The sequence below is a fragment of the Rhinatrema bivittatum genome, chromosome 1 (genome assembly GCF_901001135.1).
Source record: "Rhinatrema bivittatum chromosome 1, aRhiBiv1.1, whole genome shotgun sequence".
Classification (NCBI taxonomy): Eukaryota; Metazoa; Chordata; class Amphibia; order Gymnophiona; family Rhinatrematidae; genus Rhinatrema; species Rhinatrema bivittatum.
Genome location: NC_042615.1, coordinates 541,452,846 through 541,480,438, shown reverse-complemented (window position 1 = coordinate 541,480,438; position 27,593 = coordinate 541,452,846). Strand labels below are relative to the sequence as shown.

At 46.2% G+C, this 27,593-nt stretch overlaps 1 protein-coding gene across 1 annotated transcript in view; it reads right to left on the bottom strand.

Annotated features, from left to right (window-relative positions):
- SVEP1 (sushi, von Willebrand factor type A, EGF and pentraxin domain containing 1) overlaps positions 1-27,593 on the bottom strand; it is a 534,033-nt gene that overhangs the window by 82,159 nt on the left and 424,281 nt on the right. Inside the window, exons 39-40 of the mRNA XM_029614894.1 lie at positions 18,562-18,787; positions 15,218-15,373 (exon numbers count right to left, since the gene is read on the bottom strand). Coding sequence (XP_029470754.1) covers positions 15,218-15,373; positions 18,562-18,787 — 382 coding nt within the window. The remainder of the gene's footprint in view (positions 1-15,217; positions 15,374-18,561; positions 18,788-27,593) is intronic.

Below are 27,593 nucleotides of genomic sequence, written 5' to 3'. Positions count from 1 at the left end.
TTTTAAATGTGCCCCATGCTAACTTCATGGAGTGTCCCCTAGTCTTTCTACTATCCGAAAGAGTAAATAACCGATTCACATCTACCCGTTCTAGACCTCTCATGATTTTAAACACCTCTATCATATCCCCCCTCAGTCGTCTCTTCTCCAAGCTGAAAAGTCCTAACCTCTTTAGTCTTTCCTCATAGGGGAGTTGTTCCATTCCCCTTATCATTTTGGTAGCCCTTCTCTGTACCTTCTCCATCGCAATTATATCTTTTTTGAGATGCGGCGACCAGAATTGTACACAGTATTCAAGGTGCGGTCTCACCATGGAGCGATACAGAGGCATTATGACATTTTCCGTTTTATTCATCATTCCTTTTCTAATAATTCCCAACATTCTGTTTGCTTTTTTGACTGCCGCAGCACACTGAACTGACGATTTCAATGTGTTATCCACTATGACACCTAGATCTCTTTCTTGGGTTGTAGCACCTAATATGGAACCCAACATCGTGTAATTATAGCATGGGTTATTTTTCCCTATATGCATCACCTTGCACTTTTCCACATTAAATTTCATCTGCCATTTGGATGCCCAATTTTCCAGTCTCACAAGGTCTTCCTGCAATTTATCACAATCTGCTTGTGATTTAACTACTCTGCACAATTTTGTGTCATCTGCAAATTTGATTATCTCACTCGTCGTATTTCTTTCCAGATCATTTATAAATATATTGAACAGTAAGGGTCCCAATACAGATCCCTGAGGCACTCCACTGTCCACTCCCTTCCACTGAGAAAATTGCCCATTTAATCCTACTCTCTGTTTCCTGTCTTTTAGCCAGTTTGCAATCCACGAAAGGACATCGCCACCTATCCCATGACTTTTTACTTTTCCTAGAAGCCTCTCATGAGGAACTTTGTCAAACGCCTTCTGAAAATCCAAGTATACTATATCTACCGGTTCACCTTTATCCACATGTTTATTAACTCCTTCAAAAAAGTGAAGCAGATTTGTGAGGCAAGACTTGCCCTGGGTAAAGCCATGCTGACTTTGTTCCATTAAACCATGTCTTTCTATATGTTCTGTGATTTTGATGTTTAGAACACTTTCCACTATTTTTCCTGGCACTGAAGTCAGGCTAACCGTTCTGTAGTTTCCCGGATCGCCCCTGGAGCCCTTTTTAAATATTGGGGTTACATTTGCTATCCTCCAGTCTTCAGGTACAATGGATGATTTTAATGATAAGTTACAAATTTTTACTAATAGGTCTGAAATTTCATTTTTTATTTCTTTCAGAACTCTGGGGTGTATACCATCCTGTCCAGGTGATTTACTACTCTTCAGTTTGTCAATCAGGCCTACCACATCTTCTAGGTTCACCGTGATTTGATTCAGTCCATCTGAATCATTACCCATGAAATCCTTCTCCATTACGGGTACCTCCCCAACATCCTCTTCAGTAAACACCGAAGCAAAGAAATCATTTAATCTTTCCGCGATGGCCTTATCTTCTCTAAGTGCCCCTTTAACCCCTCGATCATCTAACGGTCCAACTGACTCCCTCACAGGCTTTCTGCTTCGGATATATTTTAAAAAGTTTTTACTGTGAGTTTTTGCCTCTACAGCCAACTTCTTTTCAAATTCTCTCTTAGCCTGTCTTATCAATGTCTTACATTTAACTTGCCAATGTTTATGCTTTATCCTATTTTCTTCTGTTGGATCCTTCTTCCAATTTTTGAATGAAGATCTTTTGGCTAAAATAGCTTCTTTCACCTCCCCTTTTAACCATGCCGGTAATCGTTTTGCCTTCTTTCCACCTTTCTTAATGTGTGGAATACATCTGGAGTCTGATTTACTTCTGTTCTGTGCCAATGGAGGAAATAAATGCTTGATGAGTCAGGTCCATTAAATGTTTAATGAAGCATGAACAGCAGCAGCTAACCAGTGCATGCACACAAAGGGGTGAAACAGAAGTGAATCAGCTTGTCCCTTGTGACCTGCAGCTATAGCAATTCTAGGCTGTCGGTTCAGTTTCCTGTTCCCAGGCAGAAGGCTAGGTTTCCAGTTCAAGGGCAAAGAGTTCAATGCAACAGGATTCCCTGCAAAGAGCCTTAAAGCTTGAGAAACCGAGATCTCATCATGAGGTAAAGGAGGGCCTAGTAGTAGAGAGATTACACTGGGGAACAATTTTTAACATAATTCCTGTTGAGTTCGATTTTTCAGCTGTTTTAGACTTAAATGGGCCTGCTGATTTCAAAACTGCAGTTAGTTTTCTTCTATCACGTCAAGTTTTTATCTCTACAGCCTATCTTAGGCCTGGATTTATCAAAATGCACTAAATATCACATGCGATAGGATGTAATGGTAATAGGCTGTTTATCGCAAAGTGCGCTATCTGGATAACATTTTCGCACTTTGCGGTAAGTGCCAGAATTGTTGTAATTCCTACCTACAAACACTGGGGGGGGGGGGGGGGGGGGGGGAGGAGGGGAGAGATGTTTTCGCAAATAGCGTTTTCAGTATTTTAAGCTGCTAGTGGAGACAGAGCATAGCCTACCACCACTGGGGGGAGAGAAAGAGAGAGAGAGAGATGTATGTTTGGTAGCAGAACTTTACTACTTGTACACAATTTGACTTACAGTAACAATATAGAGCCTTTGTATGAATAAAATAACTCTAAATAAACAGTATATTCAGGTAATTTTTTCTTTTATTTACTTTGTATGTACATTTTGTATGATTTTGGGGACAAAGGGAGGCTATCCTGTACCTTAAAACGTTGTCGTGATAGAGAAAAACTAGGGTCATTTTTGGATTCAGATGTCAAAAGATAGTTAAAAACAAGTGTCAGATCTAACTCAACAAAGACTGTGTTCCCCAGTGTTGTGAGTCTCTCATTCTCTCTTCTTTCCCGAAGAATTACCTGAAGAGGGAATGCCTGCATCAGAGGAAGTGAATCTAAAAGATCAATTCCATTGATTCTTCCTCATGGCTATTGTTTCTTTCATTCATGATGACAGAGAGACATGACGCTACATCTGTCTAATTCTCCAGTGCATTGTCGGGTTTTCAGGATATCCACAATGAATATGTATTAGGCAACTTAAACACAAAAGGGCAGTACATGCAAATCTATCTCATGCATATTCATTGTGAAACCCAACTGGCTAGGGGTTATCCAGGATGAGCTTGTGAAACACTGCTCTAATGGCCTAACTGTATTTGGAAGTTGACTAATCAAATGACACTTGCCCAGAAAAAGTAGATATGTAGTGGAGACCCTGCTGTTGGTCATTCAGCATATACAGCTTTCTTCCTTGAATCCTTTTTTGACTCAACCCAATTCTCGGGACACACCTAGCCAGTAAGCTTTACAGACTATCCATAATGAATATGCATTGCCTCCATTGTATGCAAATCTATCTCATGCATATTCACTGTGGATATCCTGAAAACTTGACTGGATAGGTGCTTTCTGCAAATTGGGTGGAGAATCCCTATTTTATATCTTTTGGTCTCACTGAAGTAAATATTCAAAATAACAAACGTTATCCGTCTAAATGGCAAATTTGGGATTTTCTGTCACTTATTGGACTAAATTATAGCCAGATAAAAAGGGGGTATTCCAGGGGTGTTCTGGGAGGGTTTGAGTTATCTGGCTAACTTAGCTGAATATCAGGTATATCTGTTGTGCTGACGAAAAGGGGTGTGCACCCTTTGCCCGAGGGGGAGTTGGTGCTGCCTGAGAGGGTGAACTCCCGCAGATCCCCACCGTCGGGAGGCGAGGCCGAGCTGACGCAGGGACCGGCTGGAGCTTCACCAATACCAGCCCCGTTCCCCGCGGGTTGAGCATTTGGGTGCATAGGGCCGGCTGGTCTTAGGTGGGCCCCTGTGAAGACGGTGGATTCACAGCTAGAAGAGTCATCCAAAGTCAGTCAAGCTCAGAAGCCAGGGGATTGCCGATAGCCAGTCCAGAGTCAGAAACCAGAGAGTCGCCGATAGCCAGTCCGAGGTCGAAGCCAGAAGAATCACCAAAAGCCAGTCCGAGGTCAGGAGCCAGAAGGTTCACCGAAAGCCAGTCCAAGGTGAGAAGCCAGAAGATCCGCCTGCCAGAACCAGAGGATTGGAGCTGGAGCAGGAACAGGACTCGAAAGGCAGGAACAGGATTCGGAAGGCAGGAACAGGAAGCAAGATACCAACACAGCTCAGAAGACTCCACCAGAGTGAAGCAGACTCGTTGCCAAGACAAGGAACAGGAAGAGGAAGCTTCTTCATATAGTCTCCGGTCTCTGACATCATCTACTTAAATAAATAAATAAATAAACAAATAAATAAATAAATCTAGGGGGCTGGACAGTTGTTCGCAGCTGGCCCTTTAAGGCCAGGAGGAGGCACAGCTATGCACCTAGGGAGGGACCGGCCCGGAAGGAGCTGCAGTTGGCGTCGGCCTGCAGCATTGAGCCGTGAAGACAGGGTCCGGGTCGGCTTTCCAGCCGTGGGAGATGGCGCTGCCTTGGCGGTGGCAGCTGCAAAAGAGGACGGGGCTGGCTGTGAGTGGCGGGGGCATCTTCCTGCTGCGTTCCCAATGCCTCAGAGACGGTGAGAGGGGCCGGCCACGGATGGCCACAGCCAGTGCATCTAACAATATCTGGCTAAGTTAACTTTAGATCCGATTCAAAGCAGGCCTAAATTTATCTGGCCTTGTATGGCTGGATAGCATGCTATTTATCCATATAAACCCTGCAATGGTTGAACCTGGATAGTAGTTCCAGAGGCCATATCTCAAATCTTAGTTTTTTTTAAACCAGTTCAGTTTTAGCTGGTTAAAGATGTCCTTTTAGAATTCTCTGTGGGAGGGGAAGAGATTACTTTCAAGGCTTTTATTTCTCAGTTTATTGTCCTGTGTACAGCACTGATGATAACAGCACAGATAAGCATTAGTCATTAACCAAGGAAACACAGGTTTTGGTGGTTTCCAACAATACTTTCTAGTGATAGGTTGGAAAATGATGAAATAGAGTTTTTTTTTACAGCAGTTCAATTCACTTTTCGAAGGAACATGTGTTTTCAAATAAATTTCTGACCTCTCAGTCTTGTTTAAGCTAAGATGGTAAAGCCAATTGATTTAGTCTCTAGGCTGATGGTTTCTTCCCTCCCATGGTATAAGGCAAGTGGATTGCTTCCCTCCCAATGTAGGTGAAGTATCAAAGATGGAATTCCTGTTACAGTCATTTATCTCCTGCCCACTCCCCGCTGTCTCCTCACACTCCTTAGTCCCCTCACAGTACCTGAATGGCACATGTCCTTCTCCTCTTCTCCTTTTCACTATCAGAATGATACATGTAGGTCCTCTTCTCTAAATCTCCAGTAGATGTTCCTGGGCCCTACTGTGGATCCATTCCAACTCCTTTTCTCCCTTCTCTTCTTTTTCTCACCAGGATGGCTGAAAGTCATCCTTCTACTTGGATCTTGATGATCTCAGGTTCCTGTTATATGAAGGGAACCTCTCCCATTTGATATCAGAGCAAAAATTATATGAACTTAATTGAGTCCCTAGTTAACAGGTATTCCAAACTTAAATAAATCAATTTACATATATAAATTGGATTGAGAGGGTGGAAGAAAACTCCCATCAAAATAAAATGGCTCCATGAATACATCAACTCAGTATAAAAAATCAGAAGACAGCCAAGAGATGCTACCTCTACAAAAGAAAACAGGGAATCCACACAGTAAGATGATGGTACGGCTTTGTAGACCAGAGGAAGAAACCCATTACCAGCTTCCACAGGGGGGAGCTATACATCCTCAAGATTACTATTATGTCTCCTCCCCACACTAATGGTGTATCCTGAGCAAAAGCTAGTAGGGAGATTACCGGATCCCTACATTCGGATATCTTCAAAAGATATCCGGGTAAATAGTGCTTTAGGAAAAAAAGGGGCCTGTGCCCGATTTCCTCCCTCTCCCCACCAAATTTAACAGATCCTCTATCAGGCCCTGTACGCCCCTCCCCATACCCTCTCCTAAATCACAAATACCCCAGGGACTGCTGCTAGCCCTCCACCCTCCTTGCTTAGATTAGAAAAAAGTACTGCCCTCATGCCCTCACCCTGCAATCTCAATCTTTTCCCCGCCACACCTCCCACTCATCCCTGCCCCTTCCCCCATCACCCCCCCCCCCCCACACCACCCCGATGCCTAAACTCCCTGCTGGGAGCGGGGTCTGCACTTACCTGCCCCTGGAGAGATCCAGTGCAGCTTCTGTCAAACCTGCTCTAGAAGCATAAACTACACTCAGTTTATGCTTCCAGCACTAGAAGCAGCGTTAGCAAGCAGGTAAAGAAACCCAGAACATAAGCGTGACATCAGTTGGAGCAGTGTAGCTGGAGGGTTCCCTCAGTCTTACTAGCCAAAGACACAGAAAAGCCGCCAGCGGTGCATATGTGGCCATTGTTTGGATACTGCCAGTGCTGCTCTATGCCACCTGTCCTGACATCTCTCCTGCTCTACCTCGTGCCAACAGCTGAGTAGAAGCAGGTAAAGGGGCAGTAAAGTTAGGAGAGAAATGAGAATGGTGGGGTGGAGGGTGTAGAGGAAAGAGAGCATGGTGGAGTGGGGAGAGGAGTTGGCGGAAGAGTATGTATGTGTTTGGGGGGGGGAGGGGAAATCGAGCATTGAGAGGATGCAAGAGAGTGTGGGACAGACAAATACACATGCCCCCCTCTCACCTACCCCCAGAACATATATAACACACCTATCCCTAAACATTTCCAATTATAACATCCTTCCTTATGCTCCAGAGAGCAATTGTAACACAACTTCCCTTACCTCAAGAGCAACCACAACACATACATATATACCCCCACCTCCAGAATAAGTGTAACACCACTTTTCAGAGCAACTGTAATGCTGGACGAGATGCAGGCTCAGCACAACCAGGTGTGCAAACGGTGCAATTTCACAGGGTGGCACAGCTGGTGGGGCGACGTCGAGAGCAGTGAGAAGAAGAGGAGGCCTGTGGTGCCGCTGGTATACCCAATCCCACTGAGGTGGAAGAAGGAGGTCCATGGTTCTGCTAATGGACCCGATCCCACTGGTAGCAGAAGAGGAGGCCCACGGTGCTGCCGGTGGACCCGATCCCACCGGCGGCGGAGGGAGCCCATGATGCCACCGGCAGCAGAAGCAGGAGGCCACAGCAGAGGAAGCCCATTTGGCAGCTCCTCTTCTGGTGCTGGCCTTGTGGTATTCAACACTCATGGTGCTAGAACTTTCCATATTTTTGCGAGATGAGAAAACAGGAAGTGCTAGCACCGTGAGTGTTGAATTACCTTGGGGCCAGCACTGGAGGAGGAGGAGCTACAGAAAGGCTGCTCTCCACACAGAAGGAACAGGCTGGCAGCAGCGGAGGATGAATGACCCATGGACCCTGACTTCCTGGGTCTGCATGTGTGTGAGTGAATGAGAGGCTGCCTGTAATGAATGTGTGTGTGTGTGTGTGTGTGTGTGACTGGTAGGCTGCCTGGAATGAGTGGGTGTGTGAATGGGAGACTGCCTGGGATGGGTGTGTGTGTGTGTGTGTGTGTACGTGTGAATGGGAGGCTGCCTGGAATGAATAGGTGTGTGAATGGGAGACAGATGAGTGTGTGTGTGAATGGTAGGCTGCTTGGGATGAGTGGGTGGGTAAATGGGAGCCTGCCTGGTGTGTGTGTGCGTGCATGTATGTGCGTGTGTGTGTGTGCACATGCTTGCATGTGTGTCTTCCTGGGATAAACAGGGTGTGTGTGTGAGAATGGGAGCCTGCCATGGATTTAGGTGGGTGCAAATGGGAGCCTGCCTGGGATGTGTGGGTGTAAATAGGAGCTTGTCTTGGGGGGGGGGGGGGTGAGAGAGAAAGAGACAAAGAGAGAATGGGAGCTGCTTGGGTTGTGTTTATGTGAGAGAGAGAATGGGCTGCAGGTGGATCTCAACCAAAGAAGAGCTGGAGTCACCTGCTGAGAGAGCATATGTGTGTATGTGTATAAGAAAGAGAAGAGAAAGTCTGTGTATCCCACTCCCACGACAATCACAGGATGACTGGAAATCAAAAGTTTATTTATTTATGTAAAAGCTTTTCTATACCGTCGTTAAGTTAAATCACCATCACAATGGTTTACAAAAAGGTACAAATGGCTATTCAAGGTTAATTGGTATAGATTACAAGTTATACATGTGCCAACGTGGAACGGTAACATAATTTTAATAATAGAGCTATGAGATAAATAAAGTTTAAATGTTGGTTGAAAAACTGCTAAAACGGTTCAGGTTTAGTGTTAATATGTATTTTGTGATGTTTAAAGAAGATACTGATTACTTGGTGCTTACTTAGATTTTACTTGTTTTCCTCCTTCTCTTTGTCTTTGTAAAAAGCTCGTTTGAAAAGCCAGGTTTTTAGATTAGTTTTAAATAGCTTCAGGTCACTTTGCAATCTGAGTTCGAGTGGCATGGAGTTCCATAGAACAGGTCCAGCCAGCGACAAGACTCTCTCCCTTACTTGAGTGAGGCGCGCTGATTTAACAGAAGGAACAGTTAGTAGAGCCTTATTAGCAGATCTCAGGTTTCTGTGTGGTACATGTACGCGCAGTGCTGTGTTAAGCCAGTCGGCCTTTTCATCGTGGATTAGTTTATGAATTATACACAGTGCTTTGTATTGTATTCTTTGTTCAAATGTTCTCAGGTATGGAGAGCATGAATTTTTAAAATCCTTTTTAGTTTTATTTTTCAGGTGTTATTTGCTGAGTCTGCTGTTTTGAAATATTTTACTTGTGTTTGGGACATTTAAAAAATATTGTATGAGTTTTTAATTATTTGATCTTTTATTCATCAGCTTTTTAAAAATATTATGAGTATGTTTTTAGTATTAGGATTATGTATTTATTTTATTTCTTGATTTTATTGTTTGATATTTGAGGAATGGTGATGGTTCTGTTTTTTCATTGTTGCACTGCATACAGCGTGTGGCTTCTTGTGATTTCCAGTTCTGTTTTTTTTCTGCATGATTGTATTTCTACTTTATGATTGCTCTGTTCTGTAATTGCTGAGGGTCTGTTTATGTTCTGCATGTGTGACTGAGGTGAGGCATTTTCCAAATAGGAACTGTATTGGTGTATTCAGGCTTTCAGAGGGTCAAGCCCACATCCACCACACATCACAATAGGCCTAATACCACATGGGTTCCAAGTATCTTTTTTACAGGGATTTCTGGTTGGCATCACAGCAGTGCATGTAAATATAAAGTAAGGGATATATGTACCTCAGAATACTGGACTTTGATATTTTTCATGCAAAGTATAAATGCGTAACTCTTAACTGTGTGTGTGGAATGGGGTGGGGGGAGGTCGCGTTGTGCAAGGCTATAAGGTTCGCCCTTGCGCCAGCCATTGCTGGGGGGGGGGATTTTTTTAAAGTTTGTATCACTGAAGGGAGGTGAGCTTTTTTTTTTTTTGTGAGCCCGGAACAGAGAATGAATGAACGGGGGGAGGGGGGGCGGGCAGCACAGTAATTGTTCGCACAGGGCAGCAGAAAACCTAGCACTGGCCCTAACGAGATGACTGAGCCTTAAGGACTTCACATGAAGAGAGGAGAGAAGAAAAGACTACCGAGTTACAAACTGGCAAAGACAGCGGAGTGTGGGGGAGGGTCACTGCAAACTGCTGGAGAAGCTTTGCTGTTAGAAGGGACTGGGTCATGTGAGGTGAACTGAAGCTGCTGCATGGGAGGTAAAGCAGCACTGCCTAAGGTTGACAGAGGCATTTAATAAACAGTCTCAAAGGACTAAGTTAACCTACAAAGGAGAAGCATGTTAAAAAGAAATAAGGACCAGGGTTATATTACTGGGTTATTGGTCTTTCACATGGAAGTGAACTGACGTAGCTGCAGGAGTGTAAAGTGAGCTTTCAGTGTGGACATACTGGAGTTTAACAGGAGGCCAGACTGAAATGAGTGGAAGCTGTTTCCCCTAAGTCCTCCAGGACTTTGAGCCCAGGAACCTGCAGAGACGAATTGGAATGAGAAGTTTGGACAGTGTTCTAAAGGAGACAATCCAACCGGTGGGTGAGTACTTCTGTTGGGAATGTGGACCCTTGAGCCAAGGCGAGATTCTCGCTACCACCAGGGAAGGACCCCTGCTGGTCCTTGTCGTCGGGAGGTGGCTTCGGAGAAGAAGACCCCACAGGACCTTCACCTATATCAGTCCTCATTCCCCCGCAGGTTGGGCCCTTGGGTACCGGGACTGGCAGGAGTTAGGCGTGGGTCTTCCTCTCTGTCAAGGCATTGGACTGTGAGTCGAAAGGCGGAGGCAGTGTCGGACGGGCCCAGAGTCGAGGCGGGCAGCAGACGAGCAGGAACAGGAACAAGCCAGAGGTCAGGGCAGGCAGCGTACAAGCAGAGACGAAGGCCAGGCCAGAGATCAGGGCAGGCTGAGATCAAGCAGAGACGAGGTACCAGGCTAGAGTCAGGGCAGGCGGAGGTCAAGCGCAGTCAACGAAGCAGGGTCAGAACCAGAGAATCAATCCGAGGAGACGAGGCAGGAACTGGAGGCAAGGAACAGGAATGCAGGAACCAGGAGCAGGGACCAAGGCAGGAACACAGGAACCAAAGCAGGAATCAGGAATGCAGACAACTTGCACTCAAGATGAGTTGCTGAGGTGAAGTGGTGGTGGCAGAGCCGGGTATAAATACCCAGCGTGTCTGACGTCATCTCCTCGGAATGAGGAGAGTTTTCCCACCGCTGGCCCTTTAAATTCCCCGTAGGGACGCGTGTATGCGTGCCTAGGGGGCCGGACAAAGAGCTGAGCGTCGGTTGCGTGTGGAGGTGCCGCGAGAGCAGGCTGCGGCATTCGGCGGGAGGAGGCAGTGACGGGGGAAGCCGGCATGGGCTTCCTGCCCATCCAGGTGAGGGGACCCGGCCGCGGCCGGGAACCCTAACACTTCACACACACATGTGCGCACGCACACACACAAAATCCAGAGCAACTATAACCCACATGTACCTTGAGCTCCTGTAAACCATCCACACACTAACACTAGCAATCAAAAAAACATTTTCTTTTCATAAAACATGCTTTTTAAGTTGCATCACAATTATAAACTTGTCTATATTAAGTCAGACATTTTAAATGGGCATATATATATATATATATATAAATTAGATCTGTGGCACTAAAGTGACACTGCTCACAAGGAAGGATGCATATGTGGATTTCCCTAAATACAGTGTGAATCACTAAAGAGAGTCAAAATCCTGTGGGGCAACCGTGGGCAACATTGAGGTATTCACAGACTGCCAATACCCTCAGAACATCTGCAGTTTCTCAGTAGACTGCATTGTAAATTAACTAGGGATGTGAATCGTTTTTCTGACGATTAAAAATATCGTACGATATTTTCAAAGTCGTCAGAAATCGGGGGCTCCCCGAAACCGATAGGAAAACCCCATGAAATTGTTCGTGGGGTTCTCTTATCGTTTTGGGGGAGGGCGGGAAAAACGGCACACAAAAACAACCCCTAAACCCACCTCGACCCTTTAAAACAGATCCCTTAGCTTCCCCCACCCTCCTGACCCCCCCTCCAAAACTTTTTAACGGTACCTGGTGGTCCAGTGGGGGTCCCAGGAGCGATCTCCTGCTCTCGGGCCGTCGGCTGCCACTAATCAAAATGGCGCCGATGACCCTTTGCCCTTACCATGTGACAGGGTATCCGTGCCATTAGGTGGCCCCTGTCACATGGTAGGAATAATGGATGGCCGGCGCCATCTTTAAAAATGGTGCGGGCCATCCAGAGATGTGAATCGGAACCGATTCCGGTTCCGATTCACATCTCTAAAATTAACTGCTTTTTCTCAGATATGAGTACATTTTCAAAGGGGTTCCGTGTGGAAAAATAGCATACATGCACACGTGCTATTTTAGCAACATTGAAAGTACGCCCATATTTTCGGATTTACATGCATGTTTTACTGGAGCAAACAAGGGGTGCTCTGGGGCTGAAGGGAGGGTCAAGAAGTATGCAGAAGTTGCTGTTTTATAAGAGATGTACACATATACGTTAGCCAACTTGTTCGTACAGTTTTACACCTGCTAATTGACTTGCGCAAGTGAAATCAGACTTGTGGTCTTCTGGTTTTCGGTGGGAGGTCCAGGTGAACTGGGGGGAGTTCAAGGTGAAATGTAGAAGGTGTAGGTGAAATGGAGAGGGGCTGGGTGAACTGGCCGAGGTATCAGCAAACTGGTCATTTCAAGTATGCGCACAAGTCTTTTCAAATGGTGTACGTGCAGACTTTAAAATATATATTCCTCTGTGTGTATATCAGGGGTTTTACGCATACATGTTATATAGTCTTTTTGAGTGTAAACTATACACGCCTATTTTTATAACATAGGTCACTAAAGTAAGTGCTCTCATTGCATTTCACATTTGTGCAGACTTTCAGAGCAGAATTAAAGCTGTATTTTATAAACCGTGCATCAATCCACCACAAAATTTACAACATACTAGGACACATTTCAGCGCATCCACTTACACGTGCAAATGCAGTGCTGCGAACAGGTTGGAAAGTCATTAAGAGAGTGACTTGCTGTACTATGCATTTTGACGGCAATTTTCAAAGGCTTTCCCCAGGTAAAATAATGTTTTGCCGCAGAAATGGCCCAATTTGCGAATAAACGTTTGTGTGTATGCAGGCATTCCCGGGGCTGGAGCTGGGGCTGCATTGTGAATAGTAATCACATACATTGTCCCGATAAATGTTCATGTGCTTAACAGCAGGTATAATTGTGTTTGGGTAAACTTGGTGGGAAAATTGTCAAAGTGGATTTATACATCTAAGCCTGCTTTGAAAACCAATGCAACAAACCTGTCAAACTACCGGCCCATTTCTAACCTTCCCCTCATCTCCAAAGTCATGGAAAAAATTGTCAATGCACAGCTGTCTGACTATCTTGAAGACCACAACATACTTCATCCCGCCCAATTCGGCTTCCGTAAGACTCGGAGCACAGAACACCTCTTACTCTCACTAACCGACACCCTCCTCAAGGGCTTGGACCACGATCACTCTTTTATCCTCGCCCTCCTTGACATTTCGTCCTCCTTTGACTCCATCAATCACAAAATCCTCCTTACCCGCCTTTCTGAGATTGGCATTTCAGGCACAGCCCACCACTGGTTCGCCTCTTACCTTCATAATAGAAGTTACACAGTAAGAATGACAAACTCAGAATCCTCACACGTCCCCCTCACCCAAGGCGTCCCACAGGGCTCTTCTCTCTCCTCTATGCTCTTCAACATATACCTAGTACCCCTCTGCCACCTGCTCACCGACTTAGGTTTTTCATATATGCAGATGACATCGAAATCCTCATCCCCATCCAGGAATCCATTACCAAATCCCTCAAGTTCTGGGAAACCTGCCTCGCTTCCATTAACGCCCTCCTCTTTAACCTTCACCTTGCCTTAAACTCCGTCAAAAGCAAACTCCTAATCATCTCAAAGCACGCACACCTGACCACTCAACGCCAGCGACCCCGCCTCCTCCTCCACTCTGCTCCCCTACTTTGTGCGAGACCTAGGGGTATCCTTAGACCATCAGCTTAACTTCAAAGACCAAATCAACACAATCATAAAGGGTGGATTTTACAAACTCCATATCCTCAAAAAACTTAAACCGTTACTTCACTCCCAAGATTTTCGCACAGTCCTGCAAGCGACACTGTTTTCAAAAATGGACTACTGCAACTCCTTGCTTCTAGGCCTTCCCTATGCTACCATCAGACCCTTGCAAATGCTACAGAATGCCATGGCAAGAATCCTCACAAATACACGGAAATCCGAGCACATCACTCCTATACTGAAGAAACTCCACTGGCTGCCCATCTCTTCTCAAATCAAATACAAAATCCTTACCATTATCCACTACTCAATGCACAATCACCATCACCCCTGGCTTGAGGACCCCATCCGCTTACACTCTTCCAATTGTCCCACCAGAAACACGCAATCTGGCACCCTCCACATCCCCTCTCTCAAATGTACCCACCAGACCTCCACCAGAGAAAGAGCCTTATCTAATGCAGCACCGTCCCTCTGGAACTCGATGCCAGCTGAATTCCGACTAGAACCATGCATTAGGAAGTTCAAAACAGGGGTTAAAACCTGGCTCTTTAAACTGGCCTACCCTGACCCGGATCCTACGTAGACCCCACCTTCCGTCCCTCCTGCCCCCCCCCCCTTTCTTCCTCTCCCCCCCTTAAGTTAATACCTTCCAGTGTACATAATGCCATTTTCTTTTGTGAATATACTTTTCTTCATAGATGTATAAGCCTCTTCTAATCTGTATAAAGTTGACCGTAGTGTTACATTGTAAACTGGCATGATGTACCCACGAATGTCGGTATATTTAAAAGCTTATAAATAAATAAATAAATAAATAAATAATTGCCAGCAATTACCCCTTGTAGGCACTATGAAGTCGATGCAATAAGACGCACGTTAGAACAGGCGCCTTCCTAACTCACGCACAGCCACATCCCCTGGGCATCCGATGCAATAGTAAAATGAGATGCTGCCTTAAAAAGGACGTGCTAGGGAAGAATTGTGCGACCCTAGCACTCAAATGCATCAGGAGCCCAGCACTGCAACCAGCGCGCATCCGTTTCATCCCACTTCAGGCTGATTTCGCCACTTGCTATTGTACGGATATGTCATGCATTTATGGTGTGCAGGTTTGCTGTGGGTATAAAGTGTGCATCCAGAATTTTTTTTTTTTCATCAAGTCGTAACATGCTACCTTTATTTTTAAACACTAATGAGAGTGTCACAACAATACTAAGCAGGAGGAACCACAGAGGTCAGTAATTTTTTATTTATCATGAGCCCTTGACTCTCAAGACTGACTTAACGCCAGCTCCGGGGTTGGAGTTAAATTTGCCGTGTTAAAAAGTGTGTGCTGGGCACCCGGTGAATAGCTAACAGCCTCATCTACATGAAATTTACATGTGATGAGCACTATTGGCTACACACTTAGTTGGGTGTGCGTTTTAGACATGCTAATCACTTTCTTGCATTGGGTGCTAGTCTAGTGCTTCCAAAACAAGCATCCAAGCGAGTGTAAATCTGTCTGTGTGCTAGGCTGGGCCCACTTTATTGCACTGGCCCATGTATATATAGGCAGTTTAATCAGAGATGACTTACTTGCAGCTCATAACCAGTGTTGCACTGATAGAGAATAGCGTCTTTGTAGAGATATCTTGTTCCCAGCAGGATTCCATGCTGGAGAGGTTCTGGTTTCCCACAGGAGACAGGAGAACAGACATCATCAGAAAATGGTGGCGCCCAGCTCCCATCAGGCTAAACAGTGGGATAAAAAAAATATCATCTTCATGTTAGAGTTCATTAATATTGTAAAAACGCAAAAGACTGTAAGAGAATCATTTTTCATCATCGTCAACATCATAGTTCCATGTCCACCCCACCAACTTAGGTCAGCGATGACCGTTTGTGGGCATGGGCCCAAGCACAGTCTTGCATGCTTAAATCATCAACTGTGGACATCCCCTCCAACAAACAGGTGAAGCATCATCTGCTCACTGCCACTTATGTAGTTCAAGTCTTGGGTTTTGTTAAGAGATCCCCACTTTGGAAGGCAGTTTACATCACGGAGGGCATATACATTTAGAGACTCCCCCTGGCTTGAAAGGCTTTTTTAAAAATAATAAAATCTCACCCTTATGCTTAAAGTAAGTATGAGGCCGATATGCAGAAAAAGCTGAGCCACTAAATTTAAGATGATTTTCAAAGGATTAGACTCCTAACTTTTGGAGTTAAGCTCTTAAATTGGCCTTTTTGAAAATTTACTAGGGCTGAGTCCCTATATTTAGACTTCTAGAGGTCCATATTCAAAAGCATTTAGCTGGATAACTAACAAGTTATCTGACTAAATGAAGATTTGGGCAATTATCTAGCTAAATTCTAATTGGATAATAAGTTAGCCGGATAAATTAGGGAGCGTTTTGGAGGCATTACTGGAAGGATTTGAGTTAGCCAGACAACTATGGATCTCATAGGGCCTCATTTTCCAATATCGCATGCGATACCAAAAAGGGGTGTACCTTATGCTAATAAGCATGTGTATCACAAATTGTGATATCAGCTATGTGAAAGACTGTTATTGCAAGTTGCACTATTAGCCCAATTTGGGCTACATTGCAGTTCATGATGTTTCCAGACAGGCCTGAGAGAGAGAGAGAGAGAGAGAGAGAGACTGGCCATAATATCATGGCCCATAGGTAGGTATTTGTATCCCTATGGGAGGCCCATCTAGTAACTCTAGGTGAGGTTAAGTATTAGTGTAGGGGGTTAGGGGCCACTTTCACATTCAACATGAGACGTATGAACAGATCAGTGGTCTTTTGTGAAGATTTGCTGGCCTTCGGAGTGAGGAAACTCACTCCAAGATGACATTTGGGCAATGTTCTCTCCACCTAGCTTGAGGGACTCTCTATCTGGGTAACAACAAGCTAGGTGGAGAGAACATTGCCCAAATCTCATCTTGGAGTGAGTTTCCTCACTCCGAAGGCCAGCAAATCTTCACAAGAGACCACTGTTCTGTTCGTACGTCTCATGTTGAATGTGAAAGTGGCCCCCAACCCCCTACACTCTTACCTCATCCCCACCTCGAGTTACTAGGTGGGCCTCCCATAGGGATACAAATACCTGTCTAGGGAGGAAGCACTATAGCAAGGCTCTCTCTCTCTCTCTGCATACTGAAATAGGCCTGTCTGGAAACATCATGAACCACAATAAACCTTTACCAGCCTCTAGCACACAACATAACACAAATGAAAGAGGTTTAGTTATTGGCTGCGCTAACACTGCAGCTGTTTCATGGCACACAATAAATCCTCCCTACTTTACATTTGCTCCACCCCCTGAATCCAAAATTTGCATTCACAAATCACATTAACGGCTGTTAGCAGGATTTGCGGAATTATCACCCTTGGTAACTCCTTGGAAAATGACCCCCTTAGGGACCTAAATTTAGAAGGTCAGCTTTTATTTGCATATTGGCCTCCAAATTTTTAAGGGGCAATTTTGAGTAACCTGAGCAGGTGTAAGGTCCATGGGTACTTTATTACCTACGCACTACTCAGGTAGCTTCCCTTTGTAAGTGAGCTACTAAGTATGCATGTGTAAAGGAGCCCACAGACTAGGCATCTGCTATTTTTGCAGGGTCACTTAAAAAACTAAATTTCTGTGCATATATTTCCTCTTCGACCTAGCTTTCCACCCAGTGCAAGCCATTTATGCTGCAGCCAGATGTAGCCAATCCGAGAGGGAAATTTTCACCCTGGAGGATCTAGCCTTAGTTTCCCAGCTGGATCACTTTTAAAACTGCCCTCTAAAAGAGTAATTATGTAACTCCCTGCCTAGTGGTAAAGTCCACGAGTAAGATGCACGGGCCTACTTTGCTGAGGATTTTCAGAGGGAATTTATGCACATAAGATCACTATGGAAATCCATCTTTAACTGGCCAGGTATGCACAAAATTGTCCACACGCAAAGTTACACATGCTCCAAGCAAGATGTAATTTGTGCGTGGTAATTTTTTGTCTAACCCAGACAGGCCCGAGAGCAGGTCTAAAGTTATTCAATAGAATATAGCTGATTAAGTGGCAATGTGCAGCTTAAAAAAACATAGTGGGCCTATTGATCCTAACCCTCCTTCTTCTCACCTGAGATCCAAATCCTGAGCCTACTGCCCACACCACCCCATCCCCTTTCATCTATTCCCGGTCTCTCCCCCTCTCCTCCATGCATGTGCACGTTCTAGGCCCTCACCCCAACCCTTACACTCCGAGCCTCCTGGTACCTGAGTAAACTTGAATCTGCAGCCTACATCATGGTAGTGGCCTACTGTAACCCATGCCCTGTGCTTCTGGCATCACTAAGCATCTATGCTGGAAGCTGAATATAGCCGGTTAAAACTGAAGTTATCCGGCTCATGCTAGCATTTGGGGTGGGGATACAAATTACATGCATACGTTTGTATTTTTGAAAGTATGCAGGTAAGTTACACATTCACATGATATGCCCTACTTGGAGCAGTTGTAACTTTGCGCATGGATAATTTTGTGTGTATGTGGCCAATTAGGGAAGGATTTTCAAAGTGAATTTATGTGCATAAGTTCGTTTTGAAAATGCTTGGTAAAGTTGGCACGTACATTGTACACAGACCAAACCACTATGACTGTTCGGATGTAACTAACTATTTATGTATTTATTAATGTTATTAACTATGTAGAGTATTGTTCCTTTTACAATGGGCAAGTTCATAGCCCCGGTTTCCTATTCAATTATTCGTTCTCTCGCAATGTTCCATGTAACGTTCTTTTGCATTGTTTTTTGTTCATTGTAAACCGGTCTGATATGTAATTTTTTACAAGAAGGTCGGTATATAAAAAACAAAAAACAAATAATAAATAAATAAATAATAAATGCACACAAATCCATTATATTCTAACGATCAGATTCTGTACCTGGCATGTAGAAGTACTTGTTCCAGAAATAACATAGCCTTCTGTGCATGATATTGTGATCGTTTTGTTGATGGTAAACTCTGTGTGAGAGACAATTATGTTGACCGTATTTGTTGGCAGTGAGCATTTCCTAGGAGTACATGAAATACTCTCAGAGGACCACTGCCCATCTTCCAGACAAGTGCGCGTCTCATCTTCTGAATTCATCACATACCCTTCCAGGCATCTGAAAAACAAGAATACTTGAGTGATGTTTAATGGCCATTATCCAGTAGCCATATGTAGACTTTCATACGTAAAATGAGGGTGCAATGGTCCTGAGCTGGAGGTGAAAGCCAAACTCTGTGCTTGATGATCCAGCCCTGAACAGATTGCATTAATGCTATTGTGAGATATTAGGTTTGGATATATGTGCTTAGAAAAGGGAAACTATGAAACTTATTCATGAAAAGCAGATTTTAACTTTATAGCTGGGTTTCTAGGAATCATCTCTCTTTCTAATTTTCTCCATCCTCAATTTTATAAATTAATTTATTTTTCTTACATTTACATAATATGAATGATAGCCATCCACACTTAAAATTTGTGTCTATATGCTTAAAAATACAGCATAATTATGAACATCCACATGGGTGGGGGTTAGGGTCCACATCAACATTTATGGTAAAACTACTAGCGTGAAAATCAGCACTACAAATCAGAGGTCCAAATTCAAAAGCATTTCTCTGGCAAAGCTGGGGCTTAGCCAGATAAACCCAGGGATTTTTAATTTCCTGCCAGACAAACGTTATCTGGAAAACTTGAGGGAGCTTTGAGTGCATTCCAGAGTCAGCCCAGCTTATCCAGATAAATTAGCTGGATAGTGCTGATATGGATAACTTATCTGGCTAAGTTATCCTGCTAGTTTAAGACAAAATTATCTGGGTAATGTTTAACACAATAACTAGAACCTTAATCAGCTACATTCAGCATATAGCCAGTTAAGTAAAAATTAAAAAAATTAAAAAAGGCAAGCAGGGTGAACCCTAAACCCTGAAATAATCAAAACAACGCTGGCACTAGTGCCCTATCCCTCCCAACCTCCCAAATTAATGAAAAATAAGTAATGGGCCATAGCATCCTGAGGACCCCTGAGATATTTCAATTCAAACTGGGCTCTGGGCCCTCTCCTCCCCCACCCCACCCTTCTGGCAAACTGACAAACCCTACTGCCACCCTCGCAGAACCCTCCCAAAACCTGAGTTTGGCCACAGAGTGGAAGAATCCAGACCAATGCTGTGTGCAATGGGAGCAGTACCACTTTGGCCAACCTTGAGGATTTGAGGAGATTCTAGGGGGCTTGGGAGGGTTACAGAGGGAGCTGTCACTTTGTCAGAAGGGTGGGCTGGAGGAAGGAGAGGACCCAGAGCCTGGTCTACTTAACTTTAATTGGTAACATGCTGCTTGTCAGTTTCTAAATGTGGATCTCTTTGAGGTTGGTATTTGAGGCCATCCAAAACCTTCCCCCCCCCCCCCCAAAAAAAAAAAAGACAGCGACAGAGCCTGGGTGTTGTTGGCTGAGTTGAGCCGAGCCCAGTTGATGCCTACTTGGTAGGGCTGCCAACTGTCCAGACATTCACTGAACAGTACAGAAGTTAAAGACTATATCAGGAAGCCAGAGGGTTAAAATGTCTAGAAATTATTTGCATTTTAACCCTACAGTCCAGCATAGCAACTATGTTGGCTCCTGCGTCTCCTAACCAAACCTGAAGGAGCTAACCTCACAGCAATGGTAGCACTACATAAACACCAGGATGTTGCCTGTGCATTCTCCTTCACCCTGCTGCAGCAAACAGCACTGGCAGGGACTTGTTAGCAAGACACACAGGCTACGTGCACCCAAGTCACTTCTTAAGTTGCTGGCGCTTCCTTTCCTGCCCGTGGTGCAATAAGAAAAGGCTCAGCAGGGCTGCCAGTAACTTTCTTCGCACCTGTAAGTGCAACAAGAAAAGGACCGGGGGTGGGGGTGGGGAGCACCTCCCCTCCCTCCCACGGCACTACAACAAGTGGCCCAGCAAGGTCATGAGCATGCCGAAGAAGAGGCTTAGTGTGTATGTGTGTGTGTATGGGGGTGGGGGAGGGGGGGAGCAAAAGCATGTGTGTGTTTGTGTGAGTGTGTTAGCAAGAGTCTGTGTGTGTATGTGTGTGTTTGTGAGGGAGAGAGTGCCAGTGAGTGTGAGAATGCCTGTGATCAGTAATTATCAACAAAATGAAATCCAGAAATGTTTTTCTTTTCAAAATAGCTCAGCTTATCTCTTCCGACTAACCCGGCAGTCATCTGCCGGTGATGTTGAATTCTCTTGGCGTCTGTCCCAGTTGTACAGTCAGGGGTGACCCGAAAGGAAAATTATGTTTCTTACCTGATAATTTTCGTTCCTGTAGTACCAAGGATCAGTCCAGACTGCTGGGTTATGCCTCCCCTCCAGCAGATGGAGTCAGAGAGAAAACTGAAAGCACCTCCCAGATATACTGGTGTGCCACCTGCTATCCTTCAGTATAAAGTATAACAAAGCAGAAGATAGGCAAAACCAAATCCTCCGCCAACTTAGCCACTAATGAAAAACATGGCAACTGTCTAGATCAAGTAGTAAAACTCTCCCATGCCAAAAACCTGGCAAACATCAACGTAACTTCAAAAAGGCACCACCCTCTAAAAGCAAAGAAAAAGGGATAGGTACCTACCTTGTTGAAATATCGAAAAGCTATGTATAGAAACTGGTTATTGGAGCGGACTCTCCTGACACTCAACATCGGGCGGGCGTCTGGACTGATCCTTGGTACTACAGGAACGAAAATTATCAGGTAAGAAACATAATTTTCCTTTCCCTGTACGTACCAGGATCAGTCCAGACTGCTGGGATGTACCCAAGCCGCCTTAATTGGGGTGGGACCCAGAGAGTCCCGCTCGAATGACACTGCTGCCAAAAGAATCAGCTGATGCTCCCCTAACATCAAGCCGATAATGACGAGCGAAGGTATGCAACGACTTCCACGTGGCTGCTCTGCAAATCTCCTGGCTAGAAACTAAACGACTTTCTGCCCAGGAAGTTGCTTGAGAACGCAGTGAGTGTGCCTTGAGCCCCTCAGGAACAGACTTACCACAGCCAATGTACGTGGATGCGATCGAACTTTTCAACCAACGAGCAATAGTTGCTTTTGATGCCTGTAGGCCCTTCTTGGGCCCCTGCCATAGGACAAACAAATGATCCGACCGTCTGAATGCATTAGTGACCTCCAAATATCGCATGATCATGCGCCGCACATCTAGACGCTTCAAATCGGAACCGTGCGAAGACTTTAGGTCCGACGCCGAGAAGGAAGGCAATTCCACCATCTGATGAACATGAAAAGCCGATACCACCTTCGGCAAGAACGAAGGAACTGTACGCAGAGACATGCCGGCATCCGAAATACGTAAGAACGGTTCCCTACAAGAAAGTGCCTGAAGCTCCGACACCCGACGGGCTGATGCAATGGCCACTAGGAACACGGACTTGAGCGTGAGAGGGGCCGAGTTGAGACCTTTGAGCACCAAATTCAAATTCCAAGAAGGACAAGGGGGTCTAAATGGGGGACGCAAGTTCCGAACGCCACGCAAAAATCGAGCTACATCCGGGTAGCACGCGAGAGAGAATCCGTCTACCTTACCCCTCAAACACCCCAGGGCCGCTACCCTGAACCCTCAGAGAGCTGTACGCCAAACCCTTTTCCAAGCCCGCCTGCAGGAACGTAAGGATATTCCCTACCGAGGCCCGGCGCGGTGGAACTTTAGCTGCCGCGCACCAGGCGTCAAACACTTTCCACACTCTGGCGTAGGCTAGCGTGGTGGAGGGCCTTCTCACCCGCAGTAGGGTGGAAATGACAGGCTCTGAATATCCTTTCCTCCTCAACTGCTTCCTTTCATAAGCCAAGCCGCCAGACAGAAGCGGTCCGCCCGCTCGAAAAATACGGGTCCCTGGCGAAGCAGGCCCTGAAGATGACTCAACCTTAAGGGTCCGTCCCGCGCCAGGTTGACTAGATCCGCGAACCACAGTCTTCTTGGCCACTCCGGGGCCAAAAGAATCACTGGCCCGCGATGGGATTCTATGCATCTTAACACTTTGCCTATTAGAGGCCACGGGGGAAACACATAGAGGAGGATGTGATGAGGCCATGGAAGCCCCAGGGCATCTACCCCCTCCGAACTGTGTTCTCGCCTTCGACTGAAGAAACGCGCTGCCTGTGCATTTTGCCGAGTCGCCATCAGGTCCAGACGCGGAATTCCCCATCGCCGGGTGATGAGACTCATTGCCTCGGCCGAGAGCTCCCACTCTCCGGGATCCAAGTATTGACGACTTAGATAATCCGCTTGTACGTTGTCGACGCCCGCTATGTGGGTGGCCGCTATGCGGGAGAGATGACGTTCCGCCCAGGACATTAACAACGACGCTTCGTCCGCTACCGGCCGACTTCTCGTGCCGCCTTGGCGATTTATATACGCTACTGTGGATGTGTTGTCTGACAGAACTCGCACTGCCCGCCCTTGTACCAACAGGAGAAGTTGGCGCAAGGCGAGACGTACCGCCCTGGCAATAAATTGTCTGGGATTAACCACCAAGCTAAGCTGGAATGAGCCGGCTCCAGCAGCGGCAATTGGGTGCCGTAAACTCCTGATTTCTGGTCCCAACGGGAGAGGAGAGCGCGCTGTAAAGGACACATATGAGCAAATGCCCACGGCACCATCTCCAGAGTAGACACCATATGACCAATGACTTGTAAATAATCCCAGGCCGTGGGCAACGGGAGATCTAGTAAGGCCTGCACCTGAAACATCAGGTTCTCTAGTCTCCGCTGAGTGAGGAATACCTTGCCTTCCAAGGTATCGAAACGCGCCCCCAAAAATTCCAACTGTTGACTCGGGACCAACTGGCTCTTCGCAAAGTTGACCACCCAACCTAGCGATTGAAGTTGCTGCACCACCGACTGGACTGCCCGCTTGCACGCCTCCCGCGACTTCGCCCGGATTAGCCAATCGTCCAAATAGGGATGCCCCAGAATTCCTTGGCGTCGCAGATAAGCTGCGACTACTATGAGAACCTTGGTGAATACCCTAGGGGCTGTTGCTAGCCCAAACGGAAGGGCGCAAAACTGGAAGTGCTCCCCCAATACTGTGAATCGTAGGTACCTCTGGTGACGTTCCCTGATCCCGATATGAAGATATGCCTCGGCTAGATCCAAAGAAGCCAAAAATTCTCCCTTGTGGACGGCCGCAATAACAGATCTGAGCGACTCCATACGAAATCGGGGAACGCGCAAGGCCTCGTTCACTCTTCTCAAATCCAAAATTGGGCGAAACGTACGGTCTTTCTTTGGGACCACGAAGTAAATGGAATACCTGCCTGTTCTGGTCTCCTCCGGAGGAACAGGCAATATTGCTCCCAGAGCACGTAACCTGTGTACCGTGTGGGCGATAATCTGCCTCTTTTCCTGAGACCCGCAGGGGGAGATCATAAAAAGATCCCGGAGGGGACGAGCAAACTCCAACTCGTAGCCGTAGTGAACGACGTCAAGGACCCACTGATCCGATGTGACCTTGACCCATTCCTCCCAAAACAGGGACAACCGACCTCCGAGGCGGGGAAGGGAGGAATGGGCCTGCGCGCCTTCATTGCGAAGGCTTTCCGGCGGGTAAGTTCTGCGAGGATCCCAGACGCTGTGGACGTCAGCCTCGAAAGGAAGGAGACCAAGGCTGAGACCTGGGGACCTGCTGTTTCTGCGGGAAAGGGGCCCCCCTTCCCATGCGAAACCAGCGTTGGCCCCGAAATCGGGACCGTACATTTCCAAAAGAATGAAAAGAACGGGGCTTGTCCTCCGGTAACTTGTACACCTTGTTCTCCCCCAAGTCTTTGATGAGCTGATCCAGCTCCTCACCAAACAAAAATTTTCCCTTGAAGGGAAAAGAGGCGAGGCGCGATTTTGACGAGGCATCCGCCGACCAACGCCTAAGCCACAGCAAACGCCGAGCAGCGACCGCCGATGACATGGTGCGGGCCGAGGTTCTCAACAAATCATACAAGGCATCCGCCGTGTAAGCAACCACCGCTTCCACACAGTTGGCCTGCTCAGCCTCGGCTGGTGGGAGCTCCTGTGTGGTAAGCAATTGTTGAACCCAGCGGAGAGTAGCACGCTGAACCATACTGCTACATGCCGCTGCTCGGACCCCGAAGGCCGCTATCTCAAAAATGCGCTTTAACAGAACCTCTAACTTTCGGTCTTGGAGATCCTTCAAGGCTACCCCTCCCGTGACAGGAATGGTAGTATGCTTAACCACAGCAGTCACTGCCAAATCCATGGAAGGGAACTTAAAAATATCCAAAGAATCCGCTGGCAGGGGATACAACTTATTCATTGCCCTGCTTATGCGCAGGGATGCCTCCAGCACCTCCCATTCTTTGGACACGATCTGTAAGACCTTGGCATGTAAAGGAAAAGTCTGCAGGGGGGCCCTTAGACCTGCCATAGCTATGTCCCCTGTGGAAGTGTCAGTGTCCTGCTGCGGCGCTGGGATTTCTAACTCCTTCAAAACATGAAGGATTAAAAAGTTAAGTTCGTCTTTGCCAAAGAGGCGCAGAATCTGGGGGTCATCGCCTTTGAGCGCTCCCTGAGCGTCAGAGACCTCTGTCCCTGTGCCATCCGGAGACCATGTGCCATCCGGAGACCCCTGGGTAAAATCCGGGGCTCCCGGACCTTCCTTTCCCCCTAGGGAATAAATTCTAGCAGCATCCGAACCCCCTGCTTTGTCCTGAGACCCAGACCGGCCTTGCTCAGGGGAAACTCTGGGGACCGTAGGGGGAGGGGGTTCATCCGGCTCCCAGCCTGCCTCCGCGTCTAAAAACGCCTGATGCATTAACAGACAAATTTGGAAGAAAAAGGCACTTTCCTTTTGTTGGAGCCCCCCGTGGGCTGGTCCCGAGGGGGAGGGACTCGAGGAGCCTCCAAATCCGACTCACGGCACGGGCTTAGGGCAGGAGGAGAGTTAAAAGAAAAATCCTCCTCCTCCGATGCCGAATCAGCAGGCTGCCGCGTGGTCAAAATGGCCGCCGGCTCCCTAACAGTGGGAGGCGGGGCTAAGGACCGCGCGGCTGCTAGCCTGCCTAATCGCTCCGAGGAAGGACGAGAAGCCGTGCTGCGGGCTGCGCTCGGCCCTCGGGAGGGTCCCTCACCCCCGGGAATGCAGTGGGAGCAGAGACCCTCCCTGGAGAGTCGCGCCCCCGCCTTGCCACAGGCCGTGCAGGCCGAAGATCGGGGCATCCTGAAGCTGCAGAAAAGGGCGCCCAAAAGTAAGTAGCTGGGTCTGGGAGCAGTAAATTCGTGCCAAAAAAGCTGTCGCTGCGACTGGCAAATTCGCTGGGTGAAGAAACCTCACCCCCTCCGGAGTCCCCGGTCAGCGCGGCAGGCTAGGGCTACAACGGACCGCAGCCTGTTTCCAACAGGGCTTACGGGTCCTTAATCTTTAATTCTAAATTTAATTAACTTTTTTTTTTTTTTTTTTAAATAAACAAGGCCCTCTTCAGGTTAAAACACCTGGAATAAAGCAGAGATAGATGGGGGAGGGTGACCGGACCACCGGTAGGCTTTCCCCCGGAACCAAAAGGGACACAACACCGGGAAAAAGAATGAGAGCAATGCTCTCACAGCCTGCCTCTATGCTGCAGTGAATAACACGCTGCGCTGAACCAGAAAAAGGGACAATAAACGAAATAAACTAAAACTTTTTTTTTTTTTTTAAACTAGTTAGAGAACCAACTAATTGATCTAGACAGTATAACTAACAAGTAATAATTAGTAAATGACACCTGAAAGATTTTTTGTCAGGATAGACAGGACTGCAGGTTATGTCTCTCAATCTGCTGGAGTCAGAGGAAATACTGGAGGATAGCAGGTGGCACACCAGTATATCTGGGAGGTGCTTTCAGTTTTCTCTCTGACTCCATCTGCTGGAGGGGAGGCATAACCCAGCAGTCTGGACTGATCCTGGTACGTACAGGGAACAAATGTTGCGTCCATTCAGCTGTTCAAAGTATTTAAAACGGCAATATCAGTCTGCTTGATTCAACTGAGAAACCATAAATACCCCGACTGTACCAATTTAGCCAACCCTATGTAAATCTTTTGAGCTATTTTGAAAAGAAAAAATGTTCTGGATTTCATTTTGTTGATAATTACTGATCACAGCCGTCAAGCCGCGAATGATGTGTAGGCCGGACGGTTCAGGTCCTTCAGATTGAACACGTCGGCAGGCTTGCTGATGCGGCGTTTATACACCAGCTGGGTGTTCTGTCTTTTCACTATACCTACTACATATTTTTCCCGAGCCACGACATCAGAAAATATATAAGAGGTGTCTTTTTTGTTTGGTTATGTGCACATAAACCATGTTTTCTGCATAAAATATGATTTATGTGCATAAACCATGTTTTGCTTTGTGATAGGCCTTTTCTTTGTGCACTTTTTCTGGTTTGTGTTCATTTTTTAACTTCTGGTGCATTAGCATACCATTAGCTTACTTCAGTGGGAGTTTAAAAAAAAATTACCTTGTGCATCAGGAAATTATGCACTGAATTACAGTGCATAGTTTTAATGTTCACCTTTTACATCGGCCTCAGCCTTAGCACAGCAAGAGGAAGGAGCAACCGCAAAGAAAAGGATTCCAGGAATGTCTCCAACACCCAAGAATCTGACGGAAAACCTCTTCAGGCAATCCTTGCATTTAAAGTAGCTTAATGTGAAAGAAACTGAGCAAGGGAACTTAAACAATAGCTTCATTTTTTTTTTGGCAAAAGAGAAAGAGAGAGAAGAGAGATATTGTTATAAATGGTGTCATTTTCCAATCAGTGAGCTGCTTAAGGAGATCAAGGTTCCAACACAATCTTTTTTTTTTTTTCTTTGCCAGAGTTTATCCATTATTTGGGACATTTAAAATTAAGCCGCTGTCAATAATTTCCATGAATGTC